Source organism: Tupaia chinensis, unplaced genomic scaffold (genome assembly GCF_000334495.1).
Source record: "Tupaia chinensis unplaced genomic scaffold, TupChi_1.0 Scaffold000542_1, whole genome shotgun sequence".
Taxonomy (NCBI): Eukaryota; Metazoa; Chordata; class Mammalia; order Scandentia; family Tupaiidae; genus Tupaia; species Tupaia belangeri.
Genome location: NW_006160055.1, coordinates 691,832 through 713,981, shown reverse-complemented (window position 1 = coordinate 713,981; position 22,150 = coordinate 691,832). Strand labels below are relative to the sequence as shown.

Here is a 22,150-nt window from a genome sequence, read left to right as displayed (position 1 = left end):
GGATATGAGGCTGGAAGGAGCAAGAAGCGGTTGTCCCCAGTGGAAGTCCCATTCCGTGGCCCACGTGTCCTGGGATCTGTGGCTGGGGGCCACAGATGACCCCAAGCAGCCTGATATTGTTGCCCAAACTTTGGCTGCTTTGAAGTAAGCAAAGATTTCTGGGAAGCTCCAACCATTTTACCTGGCTGTTGGCAGATTTAGAGCTGCCTGCTTTGAGGGAGGAAAATAAAAAGGAAAATGCAAAGGAAGAGGGAAGTGGGTCTGAGAAAACCAAACCAAGTCTATCAAGAACCCAGGCCACAAGGGCCCATGGCTCAGAGCCCAGGAGAGAAATCAGAACACCCAGCATATTAGAGGTGGAAGGGACCTCGGCACCCACCTCACCCAACCCCTCCTGCAGGGAATGGGAACATGAAAGCCCAGAACCACACACAAGCTGCTTAGGTTAGCACCCCTTCATTTCACCTGCTGCTGAGTCCTCATCTGAGTTCAGTTCCTTGTGAGTTAAAGGCCTCCCACCAGATTCACGCCCACTCTGCTTCCCCAGAGCACAGCACAGGGGTTCATCTAAGGCAGGCCCCTGCAGACCCACTACCTCCTTGAAACTGTTTTTCAAAACTTTCATGCATAGGGACCAGCAGTTGGCGTAATGGCTTTGTCACTGGACTCCCATGTAGTTGACCGCGGTTTGAGTCCCAGACCCAGTGGCTTAAACTTGTGCCAGGCGCGTGTGAGTGCATGCCCAAGATCCCGAGAGGAGAATGGAGCAGAAGAGACTGCGGCATGGCCACCCACCTGGGGGTTATTTCTCGCTTTCTGTCTTTCTGTCAAGAGCACACACCCTATAGCGAAAACTTCTCCAAAAACAAACAAACAAACAAACAAACAAACAAAACAGAAAACTTTGGATATGAGGCTGGAAGGAGCAAGAAGCGGTTGTCCCCAGTGGAAGTCCCATTCCGTGGCCCACGTGTCCTGGGATCTGTGGCTGGGGGCCACAGATGACCCCAAGCAGCCTGATATTGTTGCCCAAACTTTGGCTGCTTTGAAGTAAGCAAAGATTTCTGGGAAGCTCCAACCATTTTACCTGGCTGTTGGCAGATTTAGAGCTGCCTGCTTTGAGGGAGGAAAATAAAAAGGAAAATGCAAAGGAAGAGGGAAGTGGGTCTGAGAAAACCAAACCAAGTCTATCAAGAACCCAGGCCACAAGGGCCCATGGCTCAGAGCCCAGGAGAGAAATCAGAACACCCAGCATATTAGAGGTGGAAGGGACCTCGGCACCCACCTCACCCAACCCCTCCTGCAGGGAATGGGAACATGAAAGCCCAGAACCACACACAAGCTGCTTAGGTTAGCACCCCTTCATTTCACCTGCTGCTGAGTCCTCATCTGAGTTCAGTTCCTTGTGAGTTAAAGGCCTCCCACCAGATTCACGCCCACTCTGCTTCCCCAGAGCACAGCACAGGGGTTCATCTAAGGCAGGCCCCTGCAGACCCACTACCTCCTTGAAACTGTTTTTCAAAACTTTCATGCATAGGGACCAGCAGTTGGCGTAATGGCTTTGTCACTGGACTCCCATGTAGTCGACCGCGGTTTGAGTCCCAGACCCAGTGGCTTAAACTTGTGCCAGGCGCGTGTGCGTGCATGCCCAAGATCCCGAGAGGAGAATGGAGCAGAAGAGACTGCGGCATGGCCACCCACCTGGGGGTTATTTCTCGCTTTCTGTCTTTCTGTCAAGAGCACACACCCTATAGCGAAAACTTCTCCAAAAACAAACAAACAAACAAACAAACAAACAAAACAGAAAACTTTCACACATGGGTGCCCCAATGCATTTTTGTAGGGGAGAGTCCATAGCTTTCCCGAGATCCCCAAAGGTGTTTGAGATCCCAGAAAGACAGACTTTCTACTTTCTGTGTTGATATTTAAAAAGGCAGAGACTTCAATAGGGCAGATTGTGGCTCCAGGACAGTGGTTCTGAACCTAGATGATTAACACCCCAAGGGCCACTGGCAGTGTAGGAGACACTTGTCATTGTCATGACTGAGTGAGGGCACCTCAGAAGCAAAGGACACCGTCAACCATCCTGCACAGGGCAGCCCCCATGAGAAAACACCAGCAGGGCTGAGGCTGGGAGTCCCGGTCCTGAGACGAGCACGTGGAACATGCCCTGGAAATGAGCATGAACCTTACCCTCCATCTGCCCTGCATGTGACTGTGCACCAGCAGGCTGATGCATATGGCCCTGGGAGAGGACCCCACACGAGGGGTGTCCTGGGCACCCCACTAGCTCTTGGACACTGGTTGGGCCAGAACCAGTGGCCTCACTCCCCAGGTAGAGCACAGGTGATGTCCAGGGTGATTTCTCACTGCCAGTGGATGGGGACAGGAAGGCCACACGCCTGGTCACTTGATACCTAGTCAGGAAAGAGAGCTGCCCCTGAGCCAGCCTTGTCAAGCTCTGCACAAAAAGCCATTCCCAGACCCAGAGAGCGGAAGAGGCAGCAGCCCGCACTTACCTTCAGAGACCTGGGGCACAACCTTTCCCTCATCTTCCTCTGGGGGAAGATGAGGAGAGGGGGGAGAAAGGAGAGGCAGGAAAGGAGTCAGATGACGGTGGCGAGGAGGAGAGGAGCAAACAGGAGAGAAAGAGAGAGAGCTCGATTAACAGAGAGGATTCCCTGAGAAAGAGAATTTGCTGAGGATAGAGAGGTGAGCCTCGGGTGAAAGCAGATTGTCCGAGGGAAGGCTGAGGTCCACCCTGTACAGGACTTCAGGGCACCAGGCCTGAGACGCTGGCCCTCAGGAGCCGCCTCTCATAGGCCCTGCAGCCAAGGCCCATGTGGGCCGAGTCTGAAGCAGCAGTGTGTTGGCTGGTGAGAGGCAGCCCTAGCCCCCGGGCATGCTGACACCCCTGGGTGGGAGGCGTGCCCCAGCTGTGTGTCTGCGTGGGTCACACGTGCGTGCCATCCCCTCCTACCTGGCTGGATCAGTCTTCTGGGGACTAGGGGAAAAAAGTAAAGATAACTCCAAGAGCCCCAGCCCAGCCCTAAATCCAGAGTCTAGGGAGCATCTTTCCAGGCTCAGCCAGATCCAAATCACTGCTGAGGGCCCAAGGACCCCCACCGTGTCCTTTCCCACCAGGAAGCTGGGAAAAGGGCAGTGGGAACCTGAGGTGGCCATCAACCTGGAGGAGGACCTTCTCTCTGACAGACCCAGGGTTCCACCCTCCACTCCGTAACCAGGACAGCAGCCTCCCTCCTTTCTGCCTCAGGTGCCAGAGCTTGGGCTCTTGTCCTCAAGAGCAGGGACGTGGATAAGGGCGCAAGCAAAGGCTGGGAGAGTCAGGAGTCAGCTGCTGACAGGAGCCCTCAACGGGCAGAGGAGACCCAGGGCTGAGGGTGAGAGGGCCAGGAAGGTGCAGAGTGGAGGCCACTGCCAAGTCATGGGTCCCCAGGCAGGGTTTTGTGGGCCCAAAGAGGCAGAGCAGGAAACCCTGAATGCCAACAGTCTGGCCTCTGAGGTCTCAGGGATGCTCAGAGCAGAACCAGGTGGGCTGCAAGTGGGGGCCTGGCTCAGGGAAGCATGGGTGTGTTTCTCCAGCTTGTGCACGTGTGTGTATGTATGCATGTGCACATGTGTGTGTGAGGACAGATACCTGAACATGAGACATGGGAACCAGGTTCTAGTGGAGCGCTGACAGACTGCTAGGAACCTGAGACCAGCCCTCCAAATCCCTGAGTCACAGGAGGCTAGGAGTGGAGCCCAATCCACAAGTCTCTAGGCAAGAAGGCTCAAAGAGATCCATTACTCCCAGTCCCGGCTGAGAGGGCCCCTCTCTCCACTGACAGGGCCCCCCCTCCCCAGGCCTGATCTCAACATGGGCACAAAACTGGGCTGCCAGTTGTCCCCAGAAGGGTCCCAAGAACCCTCCACTGTGGGCGTCTTCCAATGAGATCCTCAAGCCCCAGCCTCTGCCCAAGACCACAGGGCCCTCCTCCCACCTCTCTCCCAGACAGTCACTCACCGCCTGTGGGGTGCAACAGGATATCCGCGGGGTTGTGGGGTTTCAGGCCCAGGGCAGACAGAGGTGTCTTGGCCAGACCTGGAGGGGAGCGCACTGTGCAGGGAAGAAGAGAGGGGTGAAAGGTCTAAGGGTAGGAGGGCAGAGGCAGGGCGGGGAGGCGCAGGAACCCCATCTGCCTCATCCTCACTGTCCTGGTCTGTCTCTGCCTCTCTGCATTTCAGCAGTTTACAGGATGAGGGGAAAGTATCAGGAAATGGTGCCCTGACCTGGCCTGGCCCCAGCATTGTAGAGCCATTTCTAGCCCAGGCTCCTGGTTTCCTGCCACAGTCCCCCCCACATCCCCACAGCTCCCAGTACATGCAGGTGCTTGGGCTGTCTCTGCCTTTTCCACAATGCTCTGGGTCTCCTTTGCCCAGCCCCCTTCCACAGCATGCATACACACCTGTGCACACACACGCACACGCACAGCCTTCAAAGCATACACTTGGACGGACTTGGACGGGAACAAGGAGTCCCTGAATGGCACGTCCCATAAAGGACAGAGGAGGAGGAGATCACAGGTGGGAACTGTGCCAACCCGAGGCCTCAGGGCAGCCCTCAGCCGAGAGTGGCCCTCACAAGTCCCAGGAGGAGAGAACTTCTCCATGTGGGGCCTTATTCCCTAAACTTCAGTGTTCTGGAAGAAGAGAAGCCCACAGTCCTCGCCAAGAGCAGAGGCTGGGCTCCTCCCAAGCTGGCCATCTGGGTTACAAGTGTCACATAACACACAAGGTCGGAAAGGGCTGTCGGGCTTTTTCCCAAAAGCCAAGGACAGGGCCACACTCAGCTGATCCCAGTCACGAGACGGCTCAGTGGCAGCTGCCGAGTCTCCTAACACACTCTGAGCGAAGTAAAAAAGGAGCTCTGTGTCTCTCATCAGGGATATCTGAAGCCTGCAGAGGTCGCAGCTCCTAAGACACTCCCTGTGGCCTAATGGCTTCCACAGAGTAGCTGAGGCCCCTGCATGCCCAGGAGTCACATGGCAGCTCTGTGATCCTCTCTGCAATCCCATTGCCCTTCCCAAAAGGCAGTGTGACCTACAGCCAAAACAAAACAAAACAAAACAAAACAAAATACAACCTCTGAACACGTGCAACACACATAACTTATTTGTACAGGTGCATAGCATGCACATAGGAAGAGTGAGATGTCACAGGGGTGTAGGTGGGTGGCTCACTCCTCACTCCACCCTCACTCCTTCTTTAGAGATCCATTGGACACATACAGCATAGGGGATAAATGTAGGTTCAGGTAGGTCTAGGCCTGCAGGTCTCTGATCATCTATCCTCCCTCTCTCTTTACACACACACGCACCCACAGGCCCTGCCCTGTATTTCTACCACCTCCACACACCCATTACCTAACACTGTCTTGCCCATGGACACTCACTAAGCACCTACCAACATGAAATGAATGAATGGCTGCTGTAGTTAATTGTGAACGAGTGACACCAGCCTCCGAGACTACTGATCACAGGATAACCATGACACAGTCCAGCCCACAAGCCTGCAGAAGTTTGCCCACTGGCTACAGAAGAGGCACGGGGAAAACAGAGAGAGAAGGTGAACGGAGAGAAGACAGAGCTGGTGGGAGGCTTCTCTTGGTTTTCTCCCTCCCTAATTCCTCCTTCCCTCGGTTCCCAGGCAATTCGGCCCTTCTGCTGAGGCAGATGAGTGGGCAGCACTGAAGCCAGACGAGCCTTTCACTTCCTGAGAGAAAAATTCCACACATTTCTCTGCCTCCTTTTTTCTCTCCCCAACTCTGTACATTTATGAGTCCTCTGACTTATCCTTCTCCCCAGCACACCCAGGGCTGGCTGAGGGGCAAGACAGAAGAAGGTGGCAAAACCCAATTCAGGCATAGCCCAGATGGCTCCATCCCACATAGGGGGCTATCCAAGCCTTGAATACTTGGAACTGAAGGTGAAAGGGACCCAGTGTGAAGGTGGAAGGTTAAGACCTGGGAGAGAGAGCCAACCAGGCCTTACGGCTCCAGAGCTGTCTGGACTGGACTGCATTAAGCCAGCACCGTCCAGCATGGACACCGTGAGCCACACATGACCACAGGATACTGCAGTGTTGGCTAGTTTAAACGAAGGTGTGTTGTGTGTGGAACACACACACCAGAAGCCAAAGACCTTGTAGAAAAAAGGAACACAAAATATCTTATTTTTTTATATTGATTACATGTTGAAATGATAGTATTTTAGATTGAAGCTAAGTAAAACGCATTAGCAAAATTAATTTCACTAGTATTTTTTGCATTTAAAAATATTCTAAATATCTTGATTTTTTTTATATTTACTTACCTAATATTTTGGGTTTTATAAAATAATAATAAATTTAGGGGCCAGCAGATGGTGTAATCAAGATTCTAAAATACCTTGATTTTTTTATATTGATTTACCAATTGACATGATAATATTTTGGGTTCTATAAAAATATTATCAAAATTAAGGGCCAGTGAGGAAAGTATGCTGGCAAGCTGGGCAGGCCAGAATTTGCTGCCTGTCACCTCCATGGCTCATTCCACCTTACCCTGTGCCCACTTAGTCAACCACAGTTCGAGTCCTGACCCTGCAACTTGAAATGCACACCAGATGCATGTGAGTGTATGCCCAAAATCCTGAGAGGAGAGTGGAGAAGGGATTGCAGTGTGGCCATCCCTCTTGGGGGAGGCTGATTTCTCACTTTCTGTCTCTCTGTCTCTCTCACTAGAGAATTTTACGTGACAAATGCACTTGTATTCTATGCCCATTGGATACCGTTGCTCTAGGGAGAGCTACAGCTTCCGAGGGCCACCGAGCACAGCTTCAGCCTCCTGTGTGCCCAAGATGACAGCCCACACACATTCTGCTGGCACAGGGACCATGGACTGTGGTCACATTCTCCTTCCGCAAAGGATAGCCAGCCACAATTCTCCCTTGCTAACCCATCTCCTCTCACTGGAGCAAGCGGATAGCTTGGACCAGGCCCAGTCAACCTCATCTCCACCAGACTCTCCTTCCTCTGCCACCCAGGTCTCTCCCAGAGACCAAGTCTCCCACAGCCTGGAATTGCTCTGTCACTCTGTTCCCCACAACCAACTCCTCCATATAAGGAACTCTGCTCCCGCCTCCGTGCTCATTTGGATCTTCTCACTGTGGACATATCTCTGTCCTTTGGAGGTTTGAGCCCCCTCCCCCACTGGTGGGTGTCTCAGGGGCTACAATCAAAAGACCCTGTCTAGACGCCAAGAGCGGATGAGATGGAAACTGTACCAGCCTGAGAGTCCCTGGCGAAACAGGCTATATGAAATGGAAGAGTATCAGAATGCAGACAGAAATGGGGTAAAAAACAAGAGGTTGAGTCAGAAAGTATCATGCTAGGATGGGCAATCTTTTGAGTGTAGCATGTAAAAAGTCTGAACAAGTAAGAAAATTCTACTATACATGGAGCCTAGGGCCCCATCGGGATCCTAAGACTGGGGCTGCAGCATCCTTACTTAGGTTCATGAGGATGAACAGTAGAGAAGACAGTGGCTGCAAGGAACAGAGAGGAAGTGGGCACAGGGTAAGGTGGAATGAGCCATGGAGGTGACAGGCAGCAAATTCTGGCCTGCCCAGCTTGCTAGCATACTTTCCTCACCCTGTCTCCAAACCTGGGGCACTCACACAGGCCAAGAGTGAGATGAGGGGCCAGAGGGAACACAGGGAAACAGGTTTAGCAGGGAGTTCTTACCCCCACTGGGTGGTGGGCTGGTCGGGGAGGTCCCCTCCATTTCCTCGAAGGCCTCCTTGTAGCTGTGCAGATGGGGCTGCAGAAGAACAACGGGGAGTGAAAGGGGGAACCTGGAGAAGGGGGTTTTCCTTTGCATGACTTGGGAATGGGGATATGAGTCAGCCGGTCCATAAGCCCCTAGCTGATCTGCCTTTCCTCCACAGCTCAGGTGAGCACAGAGGAGATCCTGCCCATTCACAGCCCAAGCAACTCTTTGTAGTTGAGCTGGGGGCATGGCCATTGCAAAACCATGGTCAATCACTGGCAGGGTTCAGGAGCACTTGCCTAGGAAACATTTCAGAAAAGAGCCAAAGAAAAGGGGCTGGGGTGGAAGATGGGCCTTGCTAGAAGGTAGGAGAGAAAAGATATCCAAAAGCCATTTATATCCAGAATGACTCTTCAGACTGGATTGTATGGGACAGTTAACATCTCCCAGATAGCCCTCAGATCACCTGCACTAGAACCTTCAGGTTGCGTGATGAAAACGCAGATTCCTGGGTCCCAGATCTACTATGCTAGAATCTCTGGAGGTGGATTTGGGAAATCTACAGTCTTAATGAACTCCAGTTGTTATGCATGCTGAAGTTTGAGACCTACTGCCTCCAACTACTAAAATGTCTCAGAAATTCAAACATTTGGCACGAAAATGAAATCTTCCCCCCAAATCCTTCTATCTATCTAGAAAGAGGCCTAGACACCTTTCTGTCCATCTGTATGCTTCGGTTTGGAGTTCAAAAACAGTGGTCACCTGTGGTATTCCAGGATCCTCATTACCCTACTAGGAGCTCTGTTTAGGAGTTGAGGAGGACTTCTACCTCAGAATTAATGTAAGAAGTGGGAACATGAAAGCTCTTTAAGTAGGGAATTGGGCTCCAGAGTCCACATGCCAGAGAAGAGACATGATGTGAGGATACAGGGAGGGAAAAACAGCTGAGTTCACCAACGGGTCAATGCCAATCCACCATCAGGTTCCTGGGGGTCTAAGATGGGCTACACCATCCCCTGTGGCCCCAAAATCCAGGTCAGAGACTCACCTCTTTGGGCCGCCCTCCAGGATTGAGAGCGATGGTAAGTGCCAGTTCAGGGGAGACACACTGGACAGGAGAGCGAACCCCAGGACTACGAGGAGATGTGGCCTCTGGGGACTGGTTCTCATACTGTCCATCGCTGGCTGCCCGCCTCCGGAGAGGGGCTGGGGGCTCTGCAGGCTGCTTCTCCCTAGCCTGTACCCCTGGGAGGAATGGCAGGACATAGAGAGTGATGAGCACATTGTGTGAGAAGTGATCACTCCGGCCTAATCCCCCTAGAGCTGGAGCTGGCTTGTCTCCCCTCAGCACCTCCCAGTCTTCCTGGACTCAGTCCTGCTCACACCCCAGATTCTCTCTGCGGGGTGGGGGACCTGCTCTGATTGGGTTTGACTTTCACCAGGAATCTCGACTCTCCATGGGGTGGGGACCAAAAGCACAACGGACTGATACAAGAAACAGATGTCAGCTCCTTCCAACCCCTGGAGGCAGAGGGCCAGAGCTTCCAGACAGGGAAGAAAGTGGAAGGAAAAAAGTCTCCAAGGCAACCGCATCAACTAACAAGCAACATCAAGCCCATGGGGAAGAACTTTTGGAAAGAGCTAAATTGCATCATCGTGCAAATGGTGCTTCCAGGGAGAAACAAAGAAATGACTACATTTTAGTATGGAGTCCCCAGTACCAGCTGGCCCCTGGGAGATTCTCGCCTTCTCTGGGGTTCCTCAACTGCCAACCAGTGCACCTCCAAAACCTGTTGCCAACTCCTTACACTGCCCTCTGAGCTATCCACCCCGTTTTCCCACTCCACAGATGGGCAGGATCCTAGGTCGCCATTCCCTGCTGAGGAGCAGGCAGAGAAGTCATAAGCTCCATCTGCTTTTCTGCACTTCCCACCCAACTCCTATCCCACAGGCCTGGGGATGTTGTTAACCTCACCCTCCCTCCTCCCCTCTCCCAAATCTTCCCACAGCTGGGCTGAGGCACGGAATCCATTGCCTCACTGTGCTGGCTCCCAAGAATCCTAGAAAACTTACTCCCCAGGTCCCAGAGGCCACGGCCCAACCTGAGGGTGGGCTCCCTTCTCCTGAGTATCTTCTGGGAGGAGATCCTAGCCCAGCCTTCACTATCATTAGCACTTATCAAAGTCCCAGGTCACACGGAGCTGGGACTCTGAACACACATCTAGGAACACAGGTCCATAGCACACACGATTGTGTGCCTATGTGCGCATGCACACACACACACACGTCCGTGAACACGTGCGCACACACACACACACACACACACACACACACACTGAGGCCCCCAGGATGTTCCAGTGCAGCCAAGCAGAAATCATTGTCACTCAGACTGAATCATCTTCTTCTCCTAACCAGAGTAGGGTCTGCAATCTCCCAGGTGGCCCCCAAATTGCCTACTTGTCATGAGCATGCCAAGTCTAGAGGTGGAGATACACACACATGCACACACGCAGTCACTCTGAGATGTGGGCCATTCCCTCTCATAACCAGGGCCTCCAGCAGAGCCCTGAGGGGTGCAGCAGGACTGGCATGGCATCTGCACGTTAAGTGCACAAGGGAACTCGGTGGCATCTGGAGTCTCTACCTCAGGTAATTTATTCTTCTGAGGCGGCCTTGCCTGCCCCCACTAGCTGAGAAGTAGGAGCCCTGATGGGACAGTGAACTGGACTCTGGGCTCAGTCTGCACTCACACACTGCCCTATTTAAAGTAAGTGGGCCTGCACCTTGAAGTGCCCTTATTTTCTGAATAGGAAATCAGAGGTCACAAAGGTCCCTGACACGGGCTGCTGTGAGCCTCCACCTGGAGGAAAGAAGGGTGTGGCTTTGAAGCTAGAGCAGCTGCTAGAATCCTACAGGCAGTCCAGGCTCTCAGGCCTCAGGAGAGCAGGCTGCAGCTTCTGCCACACCTGCGGTACCCCTGTCACCAGCCATGCTGCTTCTTCTCCCCCCACACCCCCAAGTCCCCTGCCCTACCCAGCCTCCTAGGCAGCTTGGATCAGAGCTACAGCTGGCTTTATTCCTGGCAAAAACATTAGAGAGAAACAGACATAGCCATTGATTTTCTAATAATAATCGTGACAAAGAAGGCCCATTCGGGAAAGGCTCTTGGGGTTTGGAACTCAGTTCCGCCCCAAGGTTAAAAGAAATGCATTAGGGCTGGTCTCAGTTCCGGACTCACCCACCCTGGCAGCCTCCTTCTGGAAGGTCCTTTTGCTTTTTCAAGGGGTGGCCAGTTTCCCTGTTAGATCTAATGTTTGCCCTTGACAAATGGGTCTGTTTCCATTTCAAGCATTGAATCTTCCAGAGAGACAGAGAACATTCTCCCCAATCTGCTCAGCGCAGCCTTGTGTCCAGGGGCCACAGAACAAATGTAACAGCAGCTGGGATCACCAGTTGGCGTAATGGCTATGTCGCTGAACTCCCATGCAGTCAACCGCGGTTCAAGTCCCATACTCAGTGGCTTAGACTTATGCCGGGCACGTGTGCATGCGTGCCCAAGATCCAGAGAGGAGAATGGAGGAGAAGGGATTGTAGCATGGCCATCCCCCCGGGGGGTGATTTCTTGTTTTCTTTCTCTCTGTCTCTGTCTTTCTGTCAAGCGCACAAGTCCTATAGCAAAAACCTCTCCAAAAAAAAAAAAAAAAGTGTCAAATGTAGCAGCAACTGCCAGGAGAGGAAGCTGGATACTGGAGGGCCTTGCCAACTGTGAAGGGTGTGCGGTGAGCCACCTGCACATAGGCCCCACCATCTAGATTGCCCTCTCCGTCACCACCAGATTGGCAAGGGGAGGAGAAGAGGGGGCAGAATGACCTCCAAAGAGCAGAAGCCCTGCAGGGTAGAGCTTTCCCCACAGAAGGGGGAAGACCCCACATTCCACTCCCATGGGGCTAGTCCCTCCCCTGGCAAAGTGCCCATGGTACCAGTGGTCAGTCAGGGCCACTCATATTCTTTGAACACAGTGTCCCACTGTTGTCCCCCTTGGCAAGCCCAGATCTGCCTGCAGTGCCTGGACAGCCATGTTCCCTCTCTCGTCTTTCTCTATGGGAGGGGAGAGGGCATGGTGGAGGAGAGAGAAGAGAGCCCCATTGTTCCTCAGCCAAGTTGGGATGTCTGGACACAAGCTGATGGCCAGTGTCAGAGAGAGAACACCCCTCTCTCACGTCCCAGAAACTGGCTAATGATAAAAATAGGCCTGCTCCCCTGCCCGCCCCTTCTGCCACCACCCTCCACCCCAGGACTTTCTCAGTCACTGAGCCCCATTCTCTCTCTCAGGGCCTCTGTCTCCCACAGGCACATGGGCAGATGCAGGCGGACACTTGTACAAACACACACACGTGTGCACACACTCACCACACAGTCTTAGTCCCACAGGAGTGGCAGTGGGACGCTGGCTTGATGGAGTATTTAGGGGGGCCACTAGGTCATCCACAGAACTCTATGGCCATCCCTGCCTCAGCAGAAAACCATGTGGCTGGAGGAAGCTAATGAAGACAGGATGCGAAAGAAGCAATCAGGGCTTTCGGAGGTCACCCCCCACTGAGGAGGGGGTGCCCTGTGGCAGACAGGCGGGCTTTAGGATCATAATGCCCTACATTCAGAGAGTCCTGTGTTCCTTTCTAAGGCTCTTCACCTCTGGTTGGCACTGGGCCTTCCCCACTGCCCCGCGAGGATGGGCAATGAACTCAGTCCAGGAGCCTCCACTCCAGCCCCCGACCAGAGGGAGCCAGGCAGTCTCACTTCCCTGGGGTCCTCACTCTGTGCCTGGATGGTGCTGTGCTTGGGGAAACTCTCTCTCAAAGGCTCCCCAATGCAAGCTACACCACTGGCAATTAATCACCATCTAACACACACATGTGTACCACGCTGCAATTCTGGGTGCCACAGCCTTAACACACAGCAACATGCACACTTTGGCAAAGCACCATCCCCCACCGCCCTGGCTCACCTGGACGAACGCCCTGGTGTCGGGCTTCATTGCACGCCTCCCTCCACCCCCAGATGGGCTGCTCCCACCCCCACAGACCCAGCTCTTCTTTCCAGCCTTCTGATTTCCAAAAGACTGAGTTGCTCAGTTCCAGATGCCAGGGCTGGGTGTCCAACTGCATGCCTGAGGCTCTGGAAGCGAAGGGATCCAGGAGGCCACCTGTTGGGCCAGGGTACTAGAAAGCCACACGGCGACCACACTAGCAGCCCTTGGGCAAGCCATGCCAGCTCCCCTTACGACAGGCGCCCACCTGAGACCCTGACCCCAATTCAGGCCCAGCTGAACACTGCACTCTCCACCACTGGGCCGAGAAGAAGGCAGAAGGAGCAGGGACAGGGGTTCTTGCTAGAGCCTTCTCTGGGCCATCCATGGGCTGTCATGGGGAGAGTCTGTGGAGGCACTGGCCACTGCTATGGGGTGTCAATAGCTCCCCACCCCTGAGTCTGTTCCCAGAACTGCAATGGGACAGCCATTATTGAGGAATGTTTCATTGCTATCACTCCTCACACCACAGAGGGTGATGTTAAAATATTTGTGACTGGCTTAAAATCTGATTCAGAACAATCAGAATCATAAAGTCATAGTATGTCTAAATGCATCTATAAACTAATTTCAATATTGCTTTCATTTACGTGAACTGAACTGTTGCTTTAGATCTCTAGAAGGGTTTTTCTTTAGGTATTATAAAGTGAAGCTAGTATAATAGTTCCAATTGACAATGACAGTATCCTTTTAGTTCACCTAAATTTTTATGTAGATGACCTTCATGGAGACGCCTACAGAAACTCCATATTCATGTGCAATTCTGACATTCCTTTTAGTGTTACAAATGTCAAGTCATTTCTCTCTTTCTCTGTGAGTGCCAGTCACAATGCTTTTCATTCACCTTAATATGGGTAGGTAAGCCTGACAGCTCCATCTTCTTCCAAAGAGGAAGAGTAGAGAAAGGATTCCTTCCCAGAGCTAAAAACCTTTGGGCCTGCATATCCGAAAAGCTGTGGATAGACATTAGTGGGCAATGCTATCCTCAAATATTAGTGACATGCTCCTTAACAAAGGGTCCACCAGGTCTGGGCATGTCACACCATTCTATAAATATGTAAGGTAGATTATCATCTCTCCATTTTTCAAATTGGGACACTGAGCTCTGAATAGTTAGGAGACTTGCCCAAAGTCATAGAGGTGGTCACAGACCGGGCCAGGACTACATCCAGGGCTGCTGACTCTTATCCATGGGTCCTAGTATCAAAGATAGGGAGTGGGGCCCCTAGGGTATACCATGCTCAGCGTGCTAGACACGCCTCTGTCTTATGCCTGGGTGGCACCATGCAAAGCACAGCATGGCTCCTGCTGGGACTGGTCTTACAGCCCTGGTAGTCTGGTCAGAGTGGCTGGAGTGCTGGTCTGACCAGAGCCCTCACTGGGCACTGCCATTGCAGTAGCCTGCACCTCCACGGAGGACCCTGAAACTTAGTCTAGTTACTCCAGGCCCTGTTCCCAGCAGCCAAGGCCAAGGCTAGATGCATTAGGCTTGTGTCTACACAGATGAGCCCTGGCTCATGCAGAAAAGAGCAAGAGAGAGTTTAGCGTGAGAGAGGAGGGAGAGGATGTAAGGAGAGAGAAGCAGGAGTGGAGAAAGAGAATGAGAAGAAGATGGAAAGGCAAGAGTAATAAGAAAGGAAATGGAAAAGGAAATGGGAAATGAGAGAAGAAAGCGGGCAACAGTTGGAATGAATAGCACAGAAGAAGGAGAGAGAGAAAGAGAGAACTAATAGAGGGTCAAAGAGCTACCAAGGGAGAAGGGGAAGGGGAGGACCAACCAGACATGGAGGAGGATCGGAGCCGGTGGAGAGGAGGGGGCCGGAAGCTGCCACTCTGGCCAATGCCTCGCAGTTTGGCATTGTACGCTGCCCTCCCGCCACCCCAGGGGAGCCGGCAGGGCATGGGGGGCAAGCAGGAAGAGACACCATCAGGCATGGATAGCACCCCACCAATGGCACAGGGGACAGTGGACATGGGATACACAGAGAACACAGGAGCGAGGCATTGAACAAGACGAAACAAAACAAAAACAAAGAGAAAATCAAAATTAGTTGGTGTTTGGAGCCTGCGGTCTGGCCACACACTGGAGGAAGGGGGCAGGGTGTCAGAAGAAGAGAGGGTGGAACCAAGGTCTTGTTTCTTCAATGGGCAGCTGGCAGCGGGACCTCCTGTTGGCCCTCTCTTTTCTAACCCAAGTGAAGGAAGATGGTGCCAGTCTGAGGCCAGGAGATTTCAGTCCTATTACCCCAACCACATCTGCTCCTCGGTCAGCATCATCCATCCGAGGATATCCGCCCTCTCATAAGCACCCGCCTCTTCCTGGAGCCAGGGTGACCCCATTAGTCTGAGGCCAAGAGTCACACTTAGCATCCTGCATCCCTCAGCCTACTGCTGGTCAGTCACACCCACCTGGGTAATCATCTTCCCTGGGGAGCCCCTCATACTTCTTTGCTCCCGTCCAAAGCTTCTGGGCCCCACCAGAAAAGTCCTTAAAGAGAACCTGCTAGAAAGCCCTGTGAAAGGGATCATGGGCATGCACGCACACGCGCCCAGCGTGAGTTTTAAGCAACCGGGTCCGGGATGCGAACCGCGGTCGACTACGTGGGAGTCCAGCGACATAGCCATTACGCTAACTGCTGGTTCCCGATGCCAGCTCTTTCTTCATCCCACTGACTCCCAATTCATCTTCACACCACAAGGGCCACATAGGTGGCCAACAGCAGCTCTGCCCTGACTCCCAGAATTCATGACCTTTCAGCTATACTCTACTTTGCAATCTGCTCCATGCCAGCTGTTTCCCCCTGCAGTCTACAACCTGAAACTGTGGGAGGAATCCCAGGAGCTGATCCCTGGGATCTCTTCTCTACCTGTCCTTACCCCCTGAGGGGTAGACACCATCTAGTGCCTTGCTTTATATAGCATGCATTTCCTAACATTCTCATATTTCCATGCTTCAGCCTCTCCCTTTAAACTCCTGGCTCAGATATCAACCACCTTAGGTGTTTCAGGGGCATCTCAAACCTAACTGGTCCAAAAGCGCATGGCCTGTATTCCCTCTAAATCTGCTCTTTCAAGATTCTTACCCATGTCAATAAAGAGCAAGTCCATCTTTTAGTTGCTCAGGCTGAAAAACTTGAAAGTTGTCCTTGACTTTTCTCTTCCCCATCTAGTCTACCTGTAAATCTTACTAGCTGTATCTCCAAAATATGTCTACAATCAGAGGACTTCTACCCATCTCCATAGCTAGCACCCTGACCAAAAGCAGTAGCCTCCTAACTGGCCTCCCCCGTTCCAATCTAGTTACATTGATCCTTTCAGAACAAGCTAGATGTCACTCTGGTCCTTCCTAAGGCTTCTCATGCTTCACAGAGTAAAAGCCAAAGATCTTATGACCATCTCTAACACCCACTGTGGGGCCGGCCCCATAGCACAGAAGTTAACACCACACAGAGGAATGCCAGATTCCACATGGCCAACCAGGGCTTGAGTCCAAATCCTGGTGGTGTAAAAACATGCTGGGCATGCACACACAACCCCCGGATGCTGACAGGATGGAGAATTGCAGAAAAAAGGACTGCAGTATGACCAGGCCCCACTGCGGAGTATTCTCTTTCTCATGTGCATTTTTATTTTTATTTTTTAACAAAATAAAATCCAGTGTAACAGGTCTCCATTTCTATTATCTAATTTCATATCCCACTGTACTCCCCTCAGTCACTCTGCTCCAGTCACCAGGCCTACGCCAGCTCATGATCTTTGCACTTACTGCTTATACAGAGCCCTCCTTCACCACCAAGTAAAGTCCTTCCTGTCCATCCTATGTGAAGTGCAATCACCTACCCTCTATCTCTCACTGGCACTTCACTGCTCTATTTTATTTCCATGGAACTTTTAGTGTCCATCTCAAGGACAGATTTTTATTTGTTTTGCTTTCCAGCATTTTCTAGAGCATAGATTGGCAAATAGCACAAATTAAACCTCATGTGGAATGAATGAGTTAAATGGACATTGAACTCATATCCTTTTCCATAATGAAATTTATATATGTGTGCATATATATTTATATATGTGTGTGTGTATATGTGTGTGTGTGTGTGTGTGTATAAATTGGTTCTCAGTTCAAGCTCAGAAAACTTGACATCACTTTTCCCTATATCTTTACACATCCTTTATTCTTATTTCATAAAGAGGTATCTTACCTCTTGGTTGAGCCTAAATTATCCACCTGACTCCTAAGCTTATCCTCTGCACTCCCTTAGAGACTTTATCCATCAATTTATTTTTCTCTTCTTTTTCTTCTCCTCCCTCCCTCCATGTTCAACCTTCTCCTCTCCTCTCCTCTATCTAAAGATATTCACATGACTCTCATATTTACCAAAAACAAAAAAGTTCCCAATATCTTACTACCCCCTTTAGCCACCATTCTCTCCCCTTTTATCACAAAGCCACTCAAAAGAGTAATTGGCATGCTATCTTCACTCCGGTTCCACTCACTCCTCAGTCCCTCACAGTCTGGCTTCTGTCATTAGCACTCAACTAAAAATATGACTTTGAAAATCACTGGGGTCACCTAATTGGCAAGCCTAGAGAATTTTTCTCAGTCCTCTTTTTCATGCTCTCTCCAGATGGCATTGCTAAACCCCCAGCCCTTGTCCTTGACTATCTTGACTTCTGTGGTGACATACTGTCCTGTTCTCCTGTCAGCAATCTAACATTCATTCTCAGTCCCTTTTATGTCCTCCACTTCCCCTCATGGCCATTACATCCCAAGGTCTTTTCTCTCCATGCCCTCTGACATAGAGACCTCCTCCAGACCCGGAGCTTTAACATTCACTTCTGCAACAGTAACTTCAAAATCTATAGCTCTTCCTGCTCTTTCAAACTCTTAAGTACAGACATGCAAGTGCCTTTGTACGGCTCTACCTAGAGGTTCCAGTATCACCTAAAGCTCAACGTATCTAACACTGAGGCTTTATATTACACCAAAGTCGTGCTTCCTCCTGAGTCCCTGCTTCTCAATAGAACCACTCTGCTTTTATTCATAGAGCCTCAGAATCATCTTTGTTGTATCTTTCTCCCTTGTCTGCTACAACCAGTCAATTTGTAAACATACTGGTTCTACTTTCATGGTATCCAGGTATCCCTCTCTCTCTCTCTCTCTCTTTTTCTTTTCATTCTGGTAGTCAGCATCCTAACCCAGTCCCCCATCACTTAAACTAGCTAATAAGCTCCTAGCATCTCCCAGCTCAAAATCTCTCCTATTTTGTATCCTTCCTGCCCAGGCCCACCAGAAACATTTTCCTACACTACAGCTTTGATCATGGCACATTCCCCCGACTAAACCATACCAGTGGCCTCCTACATTGCTACTAGATAAAATTCAAGCTCCTTATTTTAGCACTTAAGACCATCCAGAGACAGATCCTACGTTACTCTTCCTGATTCTACCTCACATGGCCTGTGCTCTCAATCTACTCACTATTCTTCAAGCATATCCAGTGTTTTCCAGTCTTCACTATGAACCCTTTCTATTCAGTGGCTCCACCCATTTTCCAAATTCTGTCCATCTTCCAAGGCTCAATTTAAACCCACACTCAACACAGCCTTCCCAGTCTCTCCAGCTGATAGTGATCTCTTCGCTTCTCTTCCATAGAATTTTCCTCATACCTCTCTTATTACAAATGACTTCATTTTAAAGTTCCAGTTCTTCCCCCTTACCTCCACTAAACTCTAGGCTCCTTAAGAGTAAGATGAATATCTGATTTTTAACAGGCATTAGAATGTCTACCTCTAGAGACATCTGAGATCAATCCAGTCACAGAATCAGTAACATAAGATAAATGGGTTGAATGTCCAACTCTGACTCTTATTTCTTTTTCTTGTCTTATTGCACTGGCTAGGACACCCAATACAGTGTTAAAGAAGAGTTGTGGTAACAACTTATTTTGTCCCTGTTTGAAATAGGAATGTTTGCAATGTTTCACAAGAAAGTATAATGTGTGCTATAGGTTTTTGGTATTTTTCATTTATCAAGTTAAGAAAACAATACCTACATTCTCTGAGATCTTAGCTGAAATAAGACAGAGGGCTATTGAATCAAAATGGAATGAATAAGGGACATAGCAGTGAGTTGTAAAGGATAGCCAAGGGAAACACAAGGGAGAAAAGCCAAGAGATCAAGTTCATGGCTATGGTGAGGTTATCCTGCAGATCTGGACTTCCCAGTTACTCATGTCAAAGCTTATGTTACAATTTCTCGAAGCAGAATATAGAATGAGCAGAAAGAGGTGGTACTAGAAGTCTAGTATCCTAGACCATTCCACATATTGATTTCGTTTATGTGCCTTTATCTACACAAGCACTGCAAACACCATGAAGAGATAAAAAGGAAGTTATGCAAGCAGGACCTGCTAACATTAGAAATCCCACTACTAAAAGGTCAAGAAACAAAGAGACAACCTTCACCCTAGGGACCAGATATAACTGCCCCATTCTATACATCTATCCTTTCTCCTGACTAATACACTCACGGCTGATGGAGGAGATGGTGACAGGAACACAGGGGCTGAGAGCAGAGTGTCCATGTTTCCACATCCAAGTCCTGGGTCCAACCCAAGTGCCAACAATATTTTTTCCCTCCCTATGATTTCGTGGCAACCAAAGCTAAGAGGCTACATGCAGGTTATGGAAGCTGACAGCTAAGACCTCAGAAGCTGGTAGGAGAGAAAAGGCTGTCCACTACAATGTGGACATCTCCTCAGGACCACTAGGGTTATGGTTTCATCTTGAGTGAGCTCCCAGAGAGAATATGGAAGAGTTCTGGTAGTTGGAGGAAATTCATTCTGTTTTCCCATAGAGAAGCCCCCTAGATCCTACCCATCATTAGACTAGAGTGTCACTATTTAGGTCACCACCCCAACTCTGTAAATATTGGAAGAGGAAGTAAACTTTCAGGGTATCTAGGTAGTCCCATTCTTCTCCCCTCAATAAAACTAGGAAGAAGAGGGTCTTTGCTGACAAAGCCAGAAGGATGTCCTTATCTCAGGGACCCAGTGTGGGAGAAAGAAGTTGAAGCCCCATCTACTCTACACCGTGGAACATTTCATCCCTGAAAAAGAGATGCCCATCTCTTTTTGATGCTTAAGTAGAAGCAATGATATACTACTACTAGACCAGCTCTCTAGTGGAGCTAAAGTCCTATTTGTCTATTTCCATGGTGTAAATAATCCCATTATAGTTCATTTTAAGCTTCCAATAATGGAACTAGGGGCTGAGAGCAGAGTGTCCATGTTCCCACATCCAAGTCCTGGGTCCAACCCAAGTGCCAGCTGGCCTTCCCCAAGTTGTTTCCCCAAACCCATAAGGGTGGCCCTAGGGACGGTGTCTCCTTCCCTCCCTGCAGCTGGCATGGTGACTCAACTTCCCCTAAATTTAGGAAAAAGGGTGGAGGACACAGTCAGCTGCCTAGACTCCTCTTCTGCCCCATGATCATCCTGTCAGATGAGGGGCTGGGCACAAGGTCCACCTACCCCAGTTTCTGATCCAGGCCTGCCTAGACTTAACCTCCACAACAAAGTCAACCCATAGGATTTTCTGCATGGTTTAGCTGCCCCTGAGGAATGGGCACAAACTTAGCCAATGGGAAAGAAGGGAGCCCACAGTTATCCCTGACTACTGCCATTTCTTGCCTTTAGCTACCCAAAAGGCCATTTGGGTGGTCCCCCTCTGTCTCCAGAAAGATAAGCCCATTCTCTGATAGGAAAAGGAGCTTTATTTCTTAGTGCCTAGTTCTCAGACAGAGTTGGGTCTAAGCAAGGACTAACAGAAAAAAACTCTCCAAATGGGGAGACCTTGGTCTCTCTCCACAGACAACTATCCTGAAAGGCCCCACAAGGTCGAACACCCAGATAGAACCCAAGGGCTTTAGGATACTCTCTCTGGTTTCATTACAGCCTCTGGGAAGGCCTACGAGAGAATTTAAGTCTACAGAAGTTTCCCTCCAGTCTTTTCCGCACTCCAAGGAACTGAAGTGTGAGGACAGAGATGTCAGCCAGCAATCACAGAATATCCTCTCTCTAAAAAATCTGTACTCCAGTCTCAGAGTTACCTCCTCCAGAAAGCTGTCCTTGATTGCCCTAGGTGGTCAGGTTTGATTTCCTGGGTTTGAGGGCCTTGGTCCCCAGCAAAGTCATAGCCTAGCACACATTTCACTGTTGTGATTATCTGTGTCCTCACTAGACTATAAACTCTTTGAGGGCAGGAACTGACAGACACTGATCTTTGAATTCCAGTATCTGGCTGGTGCTGAACAATAAATACAGGAGGGGATGGGTAGCATGGCAGGTACCTGTAAGCCTCTTCCCCAAGCCATAGCAATGCTTGCCAAAGTCATCCCTGGGCCTGCACCTCCTTCCAGCAAGACCAACAAAGACCAAAGGAGGGTAAGGTAGAGGGAGTAAGGAGGGAATTCCCAGAACTGATGGTCTTCTGGACTCTTACCTGCTACCCTGTGGGCCACCAGCCCTTCCAGGTTCAATGGCTCCTCCTCCGGAGTTCGGGAAGGATCTGAACTCGCTTCCTTTGGTGGGAGCTGAGGTTGAGCAGTGATGCCAGGGAGAGAGGCTGGGGGCTGCTGAGGCCCTGGAGGGCTATGAGTGGTTGGATGGAAGGCAGAGGAGGAGGAGGAGGCTGGGCTCTTTGGACGGAAACCCTGGTTGGGTCCAGCTGGACACAGTTGATAATCATAAGGTGAGTAAGACCTTCCAGGAGGGACAGACTCCAGGGCGGCCCGTGGGACTGGCTCATGGGTTCCCAAGGAATGCCCACTGGGGATATAGCCAGATCTGGACTGGGTCAGTGGATGGGATTGGCGGGAGAAGCTGGAGGGGGGCTGGGAGGAAAGTGGGGAAGCCCCTGGCCAGGCCCCTGGGACACTCTGGGATTTGTGCAGAGGGGCAGCAGAGGCTGGTTCCAGATCCAGCATCAGCATGTTGAGTGTTTCAATGGACTGTTCTATCTCCTGCTGAGAGGCTGCCCTTGGGAACTCAGGGAGACCTGCAATAGGGGTCTCTGCTGCTGGCAGGGGGCTGGGCCTGCTGGGCACAAGGCTCTCCAAGTGGACTCTTTCCTGCTGGCGAGGAGGTGGGCGAGGCTGTTGTTGTTGTTGCTGCTGCTGCTGCTGCTGCTGCCACGAATTCAGCCCCCTCTGCACAGCCTCCCTGCTGCTTCCCCCACGGGCCGGAGCAGGGGGCCGC

General features: G+C 50.8%; 1 protein-coding gene across 1 annotated transcript in view; it reads right to left on the bottom strand.

The window, feature by feature from the left end:
- The window catches only part of TNS1 (tensin 1), a 132,231-nt gene that overhangs the window by 28,532 nt on the left and 81,549 nt on the right, over window positions 1-22,150 (bottom strand). The window contains exons 15-20 of the mRNA XM_027775313.1: window positions 21,396-22,114; window positions 8,859-9,055; window positions 7,786-7,861; window positions 4,028-4,120; window positions 2,981-3,004; window positions 2,521-2,558 (exon numbers count right to left, since the gene is read on the bottom strand). Of these exons, the coding sequence (XP_027631114.1) occupies window positions 2,521-2,558; window positions 2,981-3,004; window positions 4,028-4,120; window positions 7,786-7,861; window positions 8,859-9,055; window positions 21,396-22,114 (1,147 nt within the window). The remainder of the gene's footprint in view (window positions 1-2,520; window positions 2,559-2,980; window positions 3,005-4,027; window positions 4,121-7,785; window positions 7,862-8,858; window positions 9,056-21,395; window positions 22,115-22,150) is intronic.